The following is a 14,384-nucleotide window of genomic DNA, read 5'->3' as shown; positions in this document are numbered from 1 at the left end:
AAACATTCAGTTTAACAGCTCTAGTGCATTTGGCTAATCACTGATCCAATCATACTGTGAGATATTGATGAATCATTAGATACTGAAAATGACCTCTAAAAGACCTTTGCCCATAAGAGCATTGGTTGAATTGGGGACATGAGGAGAGAGAGAGAGAGAGAGAGAGAGAGAATGAGAGAATGAGAGACGTGCTGCATGTAAAAGACTGACATCAAACAGTGAAAATCTAGTTTTTAACTAACATAACACTTTTGATTCACACTGAATCCTTGTTGGATACAATTACAAATGGCACACAGAAGACAAGCAATAAACACAATGAACAAGCTGAATTTACAAAACTTTTAATGTCTAATGGAAATGCTGTTTGAGAATTTTAGATGTCTTACCTTCATGGTTTGAGTATCAAGAATAAAATGGCAAACTAGTTTGTATGGAGCTAATAAAGGAGGAGCAACAGCACTATGTTCTTAATATAAAGTGATGTAACCACAGATTATATCCCAGATAATTTGTAATTTTGTAATGATAATAATAATCACAATAATGAAAATAATACCAACATGTACTACAAAAACAGCTGTAATTAAAGGTAAGTGAATGAATAATGCCTTAAAGGCCAATTTTTTTTTTAAATATGGGCTCTAAAGTGATAATAAATTTATTTGCATGTGGGTACTCATTTTGAAGTTTTCTTGATTTAAGCTGCATGGTTTCAATGTTCTTTGTATCCAGTAACACTTCTTTTCTTGTTGTGGTATTGGGTACAATATCACTGTAAGTATGGACTGGGGAGGAGAAGTGTTCACAGTTTGTTTATCTTCATTGTTGTCCAATCAGATCAATGAATACTGATCCTGTTTTGTACTTTTTACTGAAGGATGCAAATCTTTCAGGTGATGAGATAAATTGCATTCTCTGTTTTGCATGTTTTGTTTGGACCATGAATGTACAAGAACATTGAAACCAAGTGTCTTAATAAAAGAGGACTCTAATGGACATCCACATGCAAGTTTGGTCATTCTGTTTAAAGTTACTTTGTTTATAGGTCACTATCGTGTCACTTATCTTTAATTACTATTTTTTTGTAGTACATGTTGATATTGTTATTACTGATTTGGTTACTATTGCCTGTACTGAAACATGGTTTATCCAGGATATTAAATATGGTTACACCATTTTATATTTTAAGAAAACAGATGGTGGCATTGCTCTTCCTTCTGTAGATCAATACCAACAAGTGTTAAAGTTTATCACTAATATTCATACCAACAGGGTGAGACATCTAAAATTTTCAAACTAACATTTTTTGTTAAACATACAATCGTGAAAAGTTTTGTAAATTCAGTGCATTCTTTTGTGTGCCTTTGACAAAGACTCAGTGAGAGTCAAAAGCACTTATGTTACTTAAAAACTAGTAGTACACTGTTCACTGTCAGTGTTTTTTTTACATTTATTTTAATCAATCCCTGACACATGTGACCCCTTGCTGGTTCCTGTGGACTTGAAACCTAATTTTACAAAGCAGTAGTAAAATTATATCATGCACTTCATTACAAGACAGTATCACAATAATGAGGTATACTCTACAACTCCCAGTGGCAACATAATAATGAGGGAGTAATGTACGTATAAGTACAAAATGCAGTTTTATCAATTTTGCCTGATTGATTTTTCAATACATACTCAACAGTGCTGCAGAAGATATGGGATTCCTTAATATATAATTCATAATTTTATAATCTTTGAAACATAGGTAAGACTATAGCTGCGTAGTTCATGGATCAATTGCTAAAATTGTAAAAAAGACAAAACTCAGTATAGATTCTCGAGTGTCCTTTGGTTATGAGCAGAAAATATTGTAAACATGTAATCTAATAGACATTTCCATAACATTTTACCCTTTATGAAACTGCAAAAAAGGTTAAGACCATGCCAAAGCTACACATGTTGCTTTTGATTACCTGACTGGTGCTGGTGGGGGAGTCAGATTAGCTTTCCTCTTTGTCCTTCTCTGCTCTGTGTCTTCTTTGTTCTGTCCCTGTGAAGTTTTATCCAATGATTCCGGATCCCTTGATGATCCTTCAGCAATATCCATGACATGCATCACAACCTTGTCCTTTTCTGAGAAAATGGCATGCTTCTGATCGTAGTTCCTAGATCTAATGGCAACATCCATACCTTTTCTGTTCTTTGAAGGAATGGGTTCATGGGTGTCTATGGGTGATGATCCTTCAGTAATGTCCATGTCTTTTATGGTGTCCTTGACCTTTCCCAAGCGACTTGCTCCTTTATCATTTATGTCCTTAGCTGCTGTAGTGAAATCCATCAATTTTAGGCCTTCTGTAGATAGTAATTCAGCTATTTCCTTTGGTGATTCCTGATGCGATGATGGCATTTCTGAAACATCCATGCCTTCTGTTGTTATTTTCTCTTTTTCAGAGCGAATTATATTTGTCTGTTTGGAGTTCAAGACATTCATTTCTGCTGGGTGCTCAGAAAACGTAGGTTCATCTGTTTGCTTTGAAAGACCAGAATTCACATCGGTTTCCAAGGCTTTACACTCATCCTTGCTAGTATGAGACAGTTTGTCTGATGTCTGAATACTGCTAACTGAATTATTATCACTGGTTGAAGCTTTGAGACCATCTGGTTGTGCTTCAGGTTTGGTCTCTGAAAAAGGAGTTGAATTTAGGTGACGTTAATGGAAGAATCAATACTGAGCAAAAGATTTTTTTGTTTTTTGAAAGACAAATATTTTGGTATTCCTTACCGGAACAATTTTTTTTGCACAAAAATGAATGTAAAGAGAAAGGGCCCTTCATATCTTATGTCTTTCAATTAAGAAATACTTCAATGATGAAAAAAAAAATGAAAAGTTTCAATCAATATTTATTCTATATTATCACTAATCTTAAATTACAATAAGACAGATATATATAACTGAGGACAGAGCAAAAAGAAATTTTACTTATTTTAAGCTCTTCTCAGGAACAATATACTTGAATGAACTTCTAACTTTGACATGATACCATGTTATAACACAAAATTAAGGACCCCACGTATATGAACGAACTATCATCTGTGGCAGTTTGTAATATATATATATATAAGTACCTTTATGATCTCTACAAGGCTCAGCTTCATCTTTACCATGCAAAATGTCAAGGTCATCTTCCTAAAAAAAGTAATTTAAATTTATTCGCAATATAATTTATAAAGTAAGAAAAAACCTTAAATCCAACTGAACCTCTGAGTAAAATAAGAATTAAATATTACATAAGGTCAGACAGTAAAGTTAGAAATGTATCAAAATTACAAGGATTCCACCACCAATATTATAAAATTGAAAGGAGCCAAAAACAGGGTACATAACTCTATATTCAGTTGGAAAAGTGTGACGACAAGAAAACCTGGACTGATGGCACAAACGCTGGGACTGATGACAAGAAAACCAGGACTGATGACAGGAAAACTACGACTGATGGCAAGAAAAAATGGACTGATGACAAGAAAACCAATACTGAGGACAAGAAAAGCCTATATCCTTGAGAATGCAAACAGTTCCAAGCAAAATAAGAGTATTCTCCCTTACCATATTAATATGCAGCCTCTCATTTTCTGCTTCATAATAAGAAAATGTATTCTTAAACATATAGAAATTAAGATTTACACTGTGGAAAGTAAACTGCATTTTCTTGACATGAAAAGAAAACACTTATTGACTGACTTATCAGATCTAAGTTCTTTGCAAATTATAAGCAAGTATATACAGTAATTTAATGAAGTAACTCTGGGGTAAAAGACTACAATCAACAGCAAGGCTTTTCTGCTTTCTTGCAAACTAGAATACCTGTGGTGGCTGTTCCCCTTCCTTTGAAATGGCATTCCTGCCCCTCACATTCTTGTAGATGTGGATCACCCATGGTCTGCAGTAAGGGAAAGCAACATAGCGTATTTTTGTGACTCCCACTTTAAGGATCTGAAGAAAAAAAACAGACAGAAAATTATCTCTGAAGCATTCATTTGCAAAATGCTATTTGGCTTGAGTTAAAGTGGACATGCTGGATGTCTGATCGGTATCATTTTTATTAAGTATCAACTAGACATCATAAGAAGACTTCTTATAAAATACAGTGTTAAAACAACTTTTTATCTAGAATAAGCATTGATAAGATTTTCAAGATGGTGGCTTTTGTGGCCATACTGGATATCAGTTTGACAAAATCTTATTTAGAACTAATTAGACACAATAAGAAGTCTTAATGTGAAAACCCCATTCTGATATGACTATACAGTCTGTAGAAGTAAAAATAACAAGATTTTCAAGCTGTGGCCATATTGGATATCTGAGCAGCACCATTTTCATTTTGTGTGTGTAAATGAATTGAGATAACAAACTAATGTCTGGATAGACATCAGATGATGGACGACAGACTTTAGGCATCCCATTAACTCTTCTGGTTTATGACCAAAAGAGTTAACAACTGAAACAATATTTTATTGATACAATTTCAGTCTTTTTAAAGATCTGACATAAGACCACTTAACATTGAAAGTAGCACCTGATTCTTGGAACTGGAAACATGTTTGAAACACATACAGATTAAAAAAATGGCATGGCTCATATGGCTTTCATAACACAGAAGCTTGCAGCAATGATGGATCTATCCTGAGTGATACTGGATTGATCAGGAGCATGCAGAAATTTAAAGTCATTGATACACAGGTTTACTATGGGAACCAAAATAAGAACCATAAGTACTTAACCATCCTACTTACCTGAAAAAGGTGTTACATATTTTCAAGGGTGTAAAAGTGGTTGTTGTCAATTAATAACTAATTTTAACAAAGAGTAGGGTGGAATAAAATATTGTTGCTGGGTGAAGTTCTAAGATATAGTATTTTCAAAGAAAAAATTATTTGTATACTAATTTGTTTGAGAAGAAACATTAACACTAATGCATAACAAATATGGAACTAAAAATGACATATTTTCCAATATCTTTAACACTTAGGTATATCAATGCTGTCTATCACAACTTGTTACATCTCCTTTTAATGTTTCCAATGTAAATTTCACAAATACCGGGACACCTCATCAAGTTTAAAGAAAAATAAATGTCCAGCAAAAGCCATTAAAATTTCAGGAACCTTGATAATGCCAATTTAATGCTAAATTTTTGACTTTATTTCTTTTCATTTGAACAACAGAAAACAACTCACTAGTAAATTACTGGTCACATGACAACTCTTAACAGCTATGCATCTTTTGAACTAATTAACCTGCAGCTGAGGCATAAATGAATTTAGTTTTGACATGATGAGGTTTACAACTCAAAATTTAAATAACTATGACATTATTATTCATTCTAAACTCTTCCAGTAATGGCTGATACAGTGTATTAATTCACGTGACTCAGATAGATTTTAGTTTCCCAATTTTGAATGTTTTTTTTATGACATATAATAGATAGTACATTTTAGAAAACAATTATAGTTGACATTTCAATTGTCTTAAGATCATGGAACTGGTGAATTACTGATATAACTATTATAAAAGCATGCATTATCCTCTGCTGACATTATCCATTACAGTCTATAAATAAATGTATTATCCACTATATACATGATTCACTGCAGGCTCATTGATTTCAATCAATCAAGTTTCTTCAAAACTGATTTCAAATAAATTTATTCCTGTGTGACAAAATGTACCAGATCAGTGAAATTAAAATAAAGTTCCTTATATCTTATAATTATTTAGCAAGCCTCTTCAACAGTTTCAGTTGTTAAGCAAATTCCTTTGATAAATAAAGCACTCCCTCACTATAAGACCCTTCTTTATAACACCATTTCTGTTATAAGGTGAGTATGGTCTTGGATACCATTTCATCATGTAGTTGTGAAGTTATATGTATAATGTACTACGTTATAAAGTGGCTGATACTATAGCTCCAACATACCTATAAGACCTCATCCATGTATACACATGGGCAAAATACTTACGCTCCTCTTCTGGCAATCGTATACTCATTATTCCCACTGTGAAAACAAAGTCATATGGACAGAGTTCTTTTGCATATCAGGGCCCAGCAACATGGAATGAATTGCCCACTGAACTTAGACACAAAGACACAGTGTTCCCATTCAAGAGTGCTCTGAAAACTCACTTATTTTGAATGCAAGCACAACTTAAAGACCTTGTTGTTGTTGTTGTTGTTGTTGTTGTGGGTTTTAACGCCATTTTTCAGCACACGATAGGCTATGCATGGCGGCCAGTATTAATGGTGGAGGAAGAACCCGGGAAAACCCCGGAAAGAACCACCGACCCACGAGAAACTACCGGCAAGCTTTCTCACATACCCACACTGGCTGAATCCGAGACTCGAACCGGCGCAGACAGAGGTGAGATGACAGTGATCCGTAACGGAGAGTGCTTTAGACCACTCGGCCACTCGGGGCCCCTTTAAAGACCTAATAGTGTTCCCTACCTTAAATATTTTCAGCAGGTTGTTTATGTTTTTTAATTTCATGGTGTTTGATTTTGTAATAATATCATTATATATGTGTTTTTTTTAATGTTATAGGTGTTGTGTAATGTTGTAAAGCGCTTAGAGCTTCTAAAGATTAGGTACTATACAAAGTCCTCATTATTATTATTATAAACTGCCACACTGCAAACATCGTAGCGATATGACTGCTTTTTTTTTTTAAAGCTACATTAAAAATCCAAGTCACACACACACATATACACTCATTTGGAATTCACATGGACATTCCTAGGATTTACACCGTTTCACTTGAAATGTACATGACTAATACAAATAAAAAAACAAATTTGTAATGATGAACAATAAAATATATAATATTTAACATAACTTTTTGTTTTACTGGAGTAAAAAGGCATCTAAATATCAGCTTAAAGTAAACATTCTATCAAACAACACCCACACTATACATGCATATATATACACACACAAACACATCCATCCATCTACACACACATTCAAACATGTACATAAAAACACACATATATGCATACATATTGAGTGTGTGTGTGACTTGGAGTTTTAATGTAGCTTTAGCAAAATTTCAGTCACATCACTATGATGTCTGCAGTCTGGCAGTTTATAGTGATGTCTAGCACTGGAGCATCATGCCACAGACATGTAGCATCATGTCCCACCCAGTTACATCATTCTGACATCAGGCTGACCATGCAGTCCTAGCACTAATCTCTTAATGCCAAGCACCTAGTGAGGCAGCTGTTAATACCATTTTTATACGTCTTTGGTATGACTTGGCCAGGTTTCGAACCTTGACCTCCTGCATACGACTATTCGGCCCGGTTCCAGGTGGGATACCATGCTACATGTCTGCGGCATGATGCCCCAGTGCTGGACATCACTATAAACTGCCACACTGCAGATATCGTAGCAATATGACTGATTTTTTTTTAAAGCTACATAAAAGATCCAAATCACACATACACATATGCACATTTATGCATGCACATAAGTAATGGTAAACTCCAGACAATGATTCTTACACCGATAGTCAAACACATAACTGGTTACCCTGTATTTGCATATCCTAGAGAGGGTACCTGACCAACTCTTAATATGATTACCTCTAATACAATGTCATGTACAGAGAAACTGTGTTGCAAACTATTATTATAATATCAACTGTGCCAAATGTTTCAACATACAGGTACTTTAAATGAATTTTGATCATTTTACCAATGTAGAAATATTTCCCATTAAAATCAACTCATTAAATTTTACACTATTTCATCCAATATGGTTAATAAAATTAACAGAAGAACAAATAACTGTATTCATCACCAATATTGTTCTTCTTCACAAAGATTACACTTTCTGTCATGGTGTGGTATATTCTTCCAATGCCCTGCCTCAACTGAAACCAGTATTATGGGATGTAGCCCACCTGGATCCCAGTGCCCTGCCCAGCAGGAACCAGTTTTATGGTATGTAGCCAACTTGCAAACTAATGCCCTGCCTGAAGTGGTACAAGTATTATGGGATGTAACCCATTTGGATATGTTAACAGCAATGTAATATTACTGCCTGAAAAATGAATCTTGGGCAGGTAGGTGATCTAGCATATATGAATTTTTCTGACACTGATACCTGAACTCAGGTCTGCAAAAGAACACTAACCAGACTGAAAAGTGTTAGTCAAAGGGTCCAGTTTAAGTTATCCAGTTTTTAAATTCATTAGAAATATCTTCAATAGCTGGTCTAACAGACAGATTGCTGCTGGTCAGTTGGCAAACAGGTTCTTGTTCAGATACAAATTCTTTGCAAGTGTTTCAGGACTCATGGTACTAATTCAACTCCAATGGTAAACATATGGAAACTCTATCATATTCAAAATTCAATAACTTAAAACTTCTGGGTGCTGATAATGACACCTATAATTCTTCATGCACATCTAACCTTGGTGCAAACTTATGTGTGGAGAACACCATATGACCCGCAGCACATTGTTTACATACATGTGCATGAAACACGTGTTATTGATTCTGCACCAAATGAATCAGGTGCTACTTTCAGTATTGAGTACTCCTGAGTCAAGCCTGCAAAAATGCTAAAATTGCATCAGTAGAAATTTGTCAATATTTTTTTTACATTACATATAGGATAAGCTCTCAAAAGATATTTTTCCTAAAATTTTAATTTTTATTATTAACCAGTTATGGACCACCAAACCTGTAAATACTCTATTATTTCTTCACCCATTTCTAGACTGGTTCACAGTTCTTCCGTATAATTAGTACCGTGGGTCCTTCAAGCAAAATGGGTGAGGTGGGACTCGACAATGTTTCAAAATGTGTGAGGTGGGACTTGCAAATGTTTCCAACAAATTGAGTGCAACGGGACTAAAAGTGTTTTATTTTATTATCATTGGTCAACAGATTCATGTACAGTAGAGTGTACTAATTTATTTGAACTCCTCATGGAAAGCAGGTAGTTCAAATGGATGAGTCGATAGAATTAATATACTTAAGGGACAATACATTTGGCTTAATTTATTGCTTGTTTGGTGTTAAACAGCATATAATCACTTGAAAGACTTTCAAAAACAGAGGCCCTTAAAGGAAAGTTTGTTGCTCCAAGACACACAAAAGCAGCTAATCTGGGCTGGTCTGCACAGGATTCAAGCCAGTGACCCACTATACTGTGAATACGGCATGCTAAGCAACAAACCCTATTTTGTTTTAATGATGGCTCCCATCTCATGAAGTTAATCCAGATGGTCAAGACAAACTATTGTATCTGCATTAAAAACAAGACATGGTTAGCAATATTCTTACACAGTGAGATCAATTCAGCCATTTACTAAGACTTTCAGACGCTGTAATTTGAATATTAGTGAATTCTTGGGCTTAAATTGGATGCCTACACACTAATACATTATTTTTATGTCTTATCCAAATTTAAATCTGTCTTGCCACTAATTGAAAAGAATCACAACCTACTCTTACAGAGATAAATGTACATGATAAACATTTCATTAATGAAGTCAGAGAAAGCAAGCTGCCAGTGTCTGGTCTCTGTATTTTATCTCTGAGAAGCAAATCTTGTATTGTACAATGTAGGCACCAAAAGATGAAGATCTGCATGTTGTAAATTACTGACCTAATTTCAGCACTCACAAAATTAACAACTTACCTTATCATTGAGAACATGCACAAAAAAACTGTATTTTCCCTTCAAATCTTGCACAAGTGACATAAAAGTTTATTTGTCTAGCAAAATTTCTAATCTGTTCAAAGGATGACAAAAAACTATTATTTGTCACCATTACTCTGAAGAAATCTAATAAATGAACCAATAACCAGCTAAGATTCTTGACTCCTGTCTCAGAACCTGCAAAATCTGAGATACTATATATATATATTATTGGTAACATACTGAGAACTATATATATATTATTGGTAACATACTGAGATACTATATATATATTATTGGTAACATACTGAGATACTATATATATATTATTGGTAACATACTGAGAACTATATATATATTATTGGTAACATACTGAGATACTATATATATATTATTGGTAACATACTGAGAACTATTGCATGACTCATTCATACATCTCACCTCTGTCTGCGTGGGTTCGGATTCGGCCAATGTGGGTATGTGAGAAAGCTTGCCAGTAGCTTCTCGTGAGTTGGTGGTTCGTTCCGGGGTTTTCCCGGGTTAAACCCCACAACATCAACATGCATACATATACCTTGATTAAGGGATTTAGCTCACTTGAATAGGAATATGTTGAAGGTCACATACTTTGATTAACGGATTTAGCTCACTTGAATACGAGTATGTGAGCACACTGAAGGTCACATACAGCTCCATTTGCAAATATCTTTCAGGTGATGCCACTAAAACACTTGTGTGTTCATTAGTACTTTCAAGACTGGACTATTGTAACTCAATTCTGTCTGGTTCAACACAATATCTACTCAGAAACTATAAAAAAGTCCAAAACACAGCTGCTTGGATCATACTTAGAGTACCACGATCAGAGCACACCTCCCCGCTGCTCTGTACCCTACACTGGCAATCCATTTGATCCAGAATCAAGCACAAAATTTGTTCTCTGTGCTATGTTTCACTGACGGATTCTAGTCCAACATACCTATCCAACCTTACCCATGTATACACACCAGCAAGATACTTATGCTCCTCTTCTGACAATCGTATACTCATTATTCCCACTATAAAAACAAAGTCATACGGACAGCGTTCTTTTGCATACCAGGGCCCAGCAACATGGAATGAATTGCCCACTGAACTTAGACACAAAGATACAGTGATCCCATTCAAGAGTGCTCTCAAAACTCACTTATTTTGACTGCAAGAACAAACTTAAAGACCTAATAATGTTTCCTACCTTAAATATTCTCAGCATTGTTTTTTTATGTTCTCTAATTTCATGGTGTTTGTGTTTGTAATCATATCATTATATGTTTTTTATCTTATAGGTGTTGTCTAATGTTGTAAAGCGCTTAGAGCTTCTAAAGATTAGGCACTATACAAAGTCCTCATTATTATTATTATTATTATTTATTATTATTATTATTATTATTATTAAGGGATTTGGCTCACTTGAATATGAGTATGTGAGTATGTTGGAGGTAAAATACTTTGATTAAGGGATTTGGCTCACTTGAATATGAGTATGTCAGTATGCTGAAGGTAAAATACTTTGATTAAGGGATTGGCTTACTTGAATATGAGTATGTGAGAATGTTGAAGGTAAAATACTGTGATTAAGGGATTTGGCTCACTTGAATTTGAGCATGTGAGTATGTTGAAGGTAAAATACTTTGATTAAGGGATTTGGCTCACTTGAATATGAGTATGTGAGTATGTTGAAGGTAAAATACTTTGATTAAGGGATTTGGCTCACTTGAATATGAGTATGTATGTTGAAGGTAAAATACTTTGATTAAGGGATTTGGCTCACTTGAATATGAGTATGTGTTTATGTTGAAGGTAAAATACTTTGATTAAAGAATTTGGCTCACTTGAATATGAGTATGTGTTTATGCTGAAGGTAAAATACTTTGATTAAAGAATTTGGCTCACTTGAATATGAGTATGTGAGTATGTTGAAGGTCATCATCTTTAAGGGATAAAGCTTACTTGAATATGTTTAAGGTCACATTATTTTGACTTAAATGATCTGTAAACAAATCTTTTGAAATAAAATACTTTCACTTTTCCTTTGTTCACTTCAGATCAAAATATGACTGTCTGCCACTGGCATAATAATACAGTACACTATGAGGTTCTTAGTATGTAATGAATATGGTCATGGAGCTGGTAATACAATTGTATTTAACATCTACTTATTATAAGGAAGTCTCAGTATATGATAGTATGCTCTTTGGATCCCAATGACATAATTATCGAGAGGGAGCACTGCATCATGTACTTCATTATAAGGTGACCTCACTATCAGGCAGTTTACTCTATGACTTCCATGGACAACATAATGAATAATGTATCATGCACTCTATGACTCCCATGGACAACACTATAATGAATAATGTATCATGCACTCTATGACTCCCACGGACAACATTATAATGAGAGTATACTGTAACAATAACAGTGATCATAACTTTTATCATTATCAAAATCTTCATCATCAGTGGGCAGTGATGGTAGTAGTACTAGTACTATTGCTGTTGTTGTTGTGGTTTTAACACTATTTTTCAGCACAGTATAGTTGGTGGAAGTAAGAACCAATGACCCATGGGAAACTACTGGCAAGCTTTCTCACATACCCACATTGTCTAAGCATGAAACTCAAAATCATGTGGACAGAGGTGAGATGGCAGTGATTGTTAAAGGCAAGTGCTTTAGACCACTTGGCTATCTGGGACACTAATGCTAGTAGAGTTCATGTAGTAGGACTGCAAGCATGTACAATGAAACCTGTCTTAATACCTTATCTAGGAAACTCCAAAAAGTATTCTCTGAATACAGAAACAAAATACAGATAATCCTTTAATACAGGTTTTTTGATCAAATCAAAGACCAAAGGAAATTTTATTGAGAGCAGGTTTAACTGTAACTCCTTAAGTAATAGTATGGTAATGCTACACACATATTAAATTTATTGCATGATGTAGAACAATTTACACCAGATGTGATAATTAAGACATACATAACAAGAGTCCCTTGAATGGACTGATGTTCTACTGGGCAAAAAACATTTCTGGTAATTCAAGACAAGACTTATAATTTCTTCCTTTTAACTGCTGAGTGTTAAAAACAATCTCAGATATTTTTTAGTGTCAACATGACTTTTTAATAAGCTGCTGTGGTGGACATGTATTGTATGTTAGATAATGGCACCATTTTCATTTAGGACAAAGTAGACATCATTAGAAGTCTTTTTGGTCAATACCCCATTTCAAAATGATTATTCAATCAGGTAAACAGTGATAATAAAATTTTCACAACAGCCCTCATGGCAGCCATATTGAAAGTGCAACAGGCAACAATTTTATGTAGGACTAACTAGGTATAATAAGAAGTCTAATGGTGAAAACCCCATGTTGATATAACCATCCATTTGGAAGCAGAGATAAAAATATTTTCAAGAAAGCCATAATGGTGGCAATATTGCAGGTTACAGTATTCATTTTCATTTAGGAGCAAGCAGACACCAGAAGAACATTTCTAATGAAAATTCTACAATGCCTTTTCTTTAACAAGAGAGCTAAAATATTTTTAAGATGGTCACATACTCAGATCAGGATCAGTTTGATTTAAGATCAACAAAACATACAAAGATGTCTTTTAGTGTAAAACCCATGAATATATGTCCATTCCTTTAGAAGAAGTAGTGATAACAAGATTTTCAAGCTGGCCACTATAGCAGCCATATTAGAACCATATTGGAACCATTTTCTTTAGGACCAAGTTGACATGTTAAGAATTTTTTAGGTGAAAACCTCGTATCAATATGACTTTCTGTTCAGGAGAAGATGCGATAAAACTTTCAAGATGGAAGCCATGGTGGCAATACTAGATGTCAGATCAGCATCATTTGTAATTAAGACATCATAAGAAGTCTTTTAGTGAAAACCCCATGTTGATATGACCATCCTTGTAGGATGACTGTTCTGAAGTAGTGGTAGCAATATTGGGCATCAGTTCAGCAAAGCAGTCAAAAGTCTTAGTGAAAGCCTCAGAAGGAATAGCAATAATAAGATTTCCAGGATGGCACGGTGTGGTGGCTATATTGGATGACAGATCAACACATGATGTTCATTTAAGACTAACTGGACACCATAAGAATTCTTTTAGTGAAAACCCCATGACAATATAACTTTCTGTTCATGAGGAGTTGCAATGATGCTTTCAAGATGGATGTCATTGTGGCATATTGGATGTCAGATTAGCACCATTTGTATTCAGGGTCAACTACACATGATCACAAATCTTTAAGTGAAACCTCATTTTGATATGACATTTTGATATGATCATCCTTGTAGAAGAGGTAGCCATAATAAGATTTTCGAATTGGTTCCATTTTCGTTTAGGACTACCGGTAACTAGGCATCATTAGAAGTCTTTTAGACGAAAATTAATTGACTGATATGACTATCAATTCAAGAGGAATATTGATAAGTAAATTTTTAAGATGGCTTCAGCTGTGGCCTTTTTGGATGTCAGATCAGCACTATTTTCATCCAGGAACAACCAGATAGAAGAAGACTTTTAGTGAAATCCTCACGTTGATATGACCATCCACATAGAAGGAATAGGAAAAGCAAGATTTTCAAGATGGGCTTCCGCTGTGGCCATTTTGGATGTCAGATC

The 14,384-nt window shown here is 34.6% G+C and overlaps 1 protein-coding gene across 1 annotated transcript in view; it reads right to left on the bottom strand.

Moving 5' to 3' along the window:
- Positions 1-14,384, bottom strand: part of LOC149796148 (general transcription factor 3C polypeptide 1-like) — a 492,926-nt gene that overhangs the window by 21,182 nt on the left and 457,360 nt on the right. The window contains exons 39-41 of the mRNA XM_089966075.1: positions 3,854-3,982; positions 3,118-3,178; positions 1,965-2,673 (exon numbers count right to left, since the gene is read on the bottom strand). Coding sequence (XP_089822201.1) covers positions 1,965-2,673; positions 3,118-3,178; positions 3,854-3,982 — 899 coding nt within the window. The remainder of the gene's footprint in view (positions 1-1,964; positions 2,674-3,117; positions 3,179-3,853; positions 3,983-14,384) is intronic.

This window comes from Sinohyriopsis cumingii, chromosome 7, assembly GCF_028554795.1.
Source record: "Sinohyriopsis cumingii isolate HCF-2022 chromosome 7, ASM2855479v2, whole genome shotgun sequence".
Taxonomy (NCBI): Eukaryota; Metazoa; Mollusca; class Bivalvia; order Unionida; family Unionidae; genus Sinohyriopsis; species Sinohyriopsis cumingii.
Note: the sequence above shows the minus strand (reverse complement) of the source record. Positions and strands in the feature narration are given on the sequence as shown.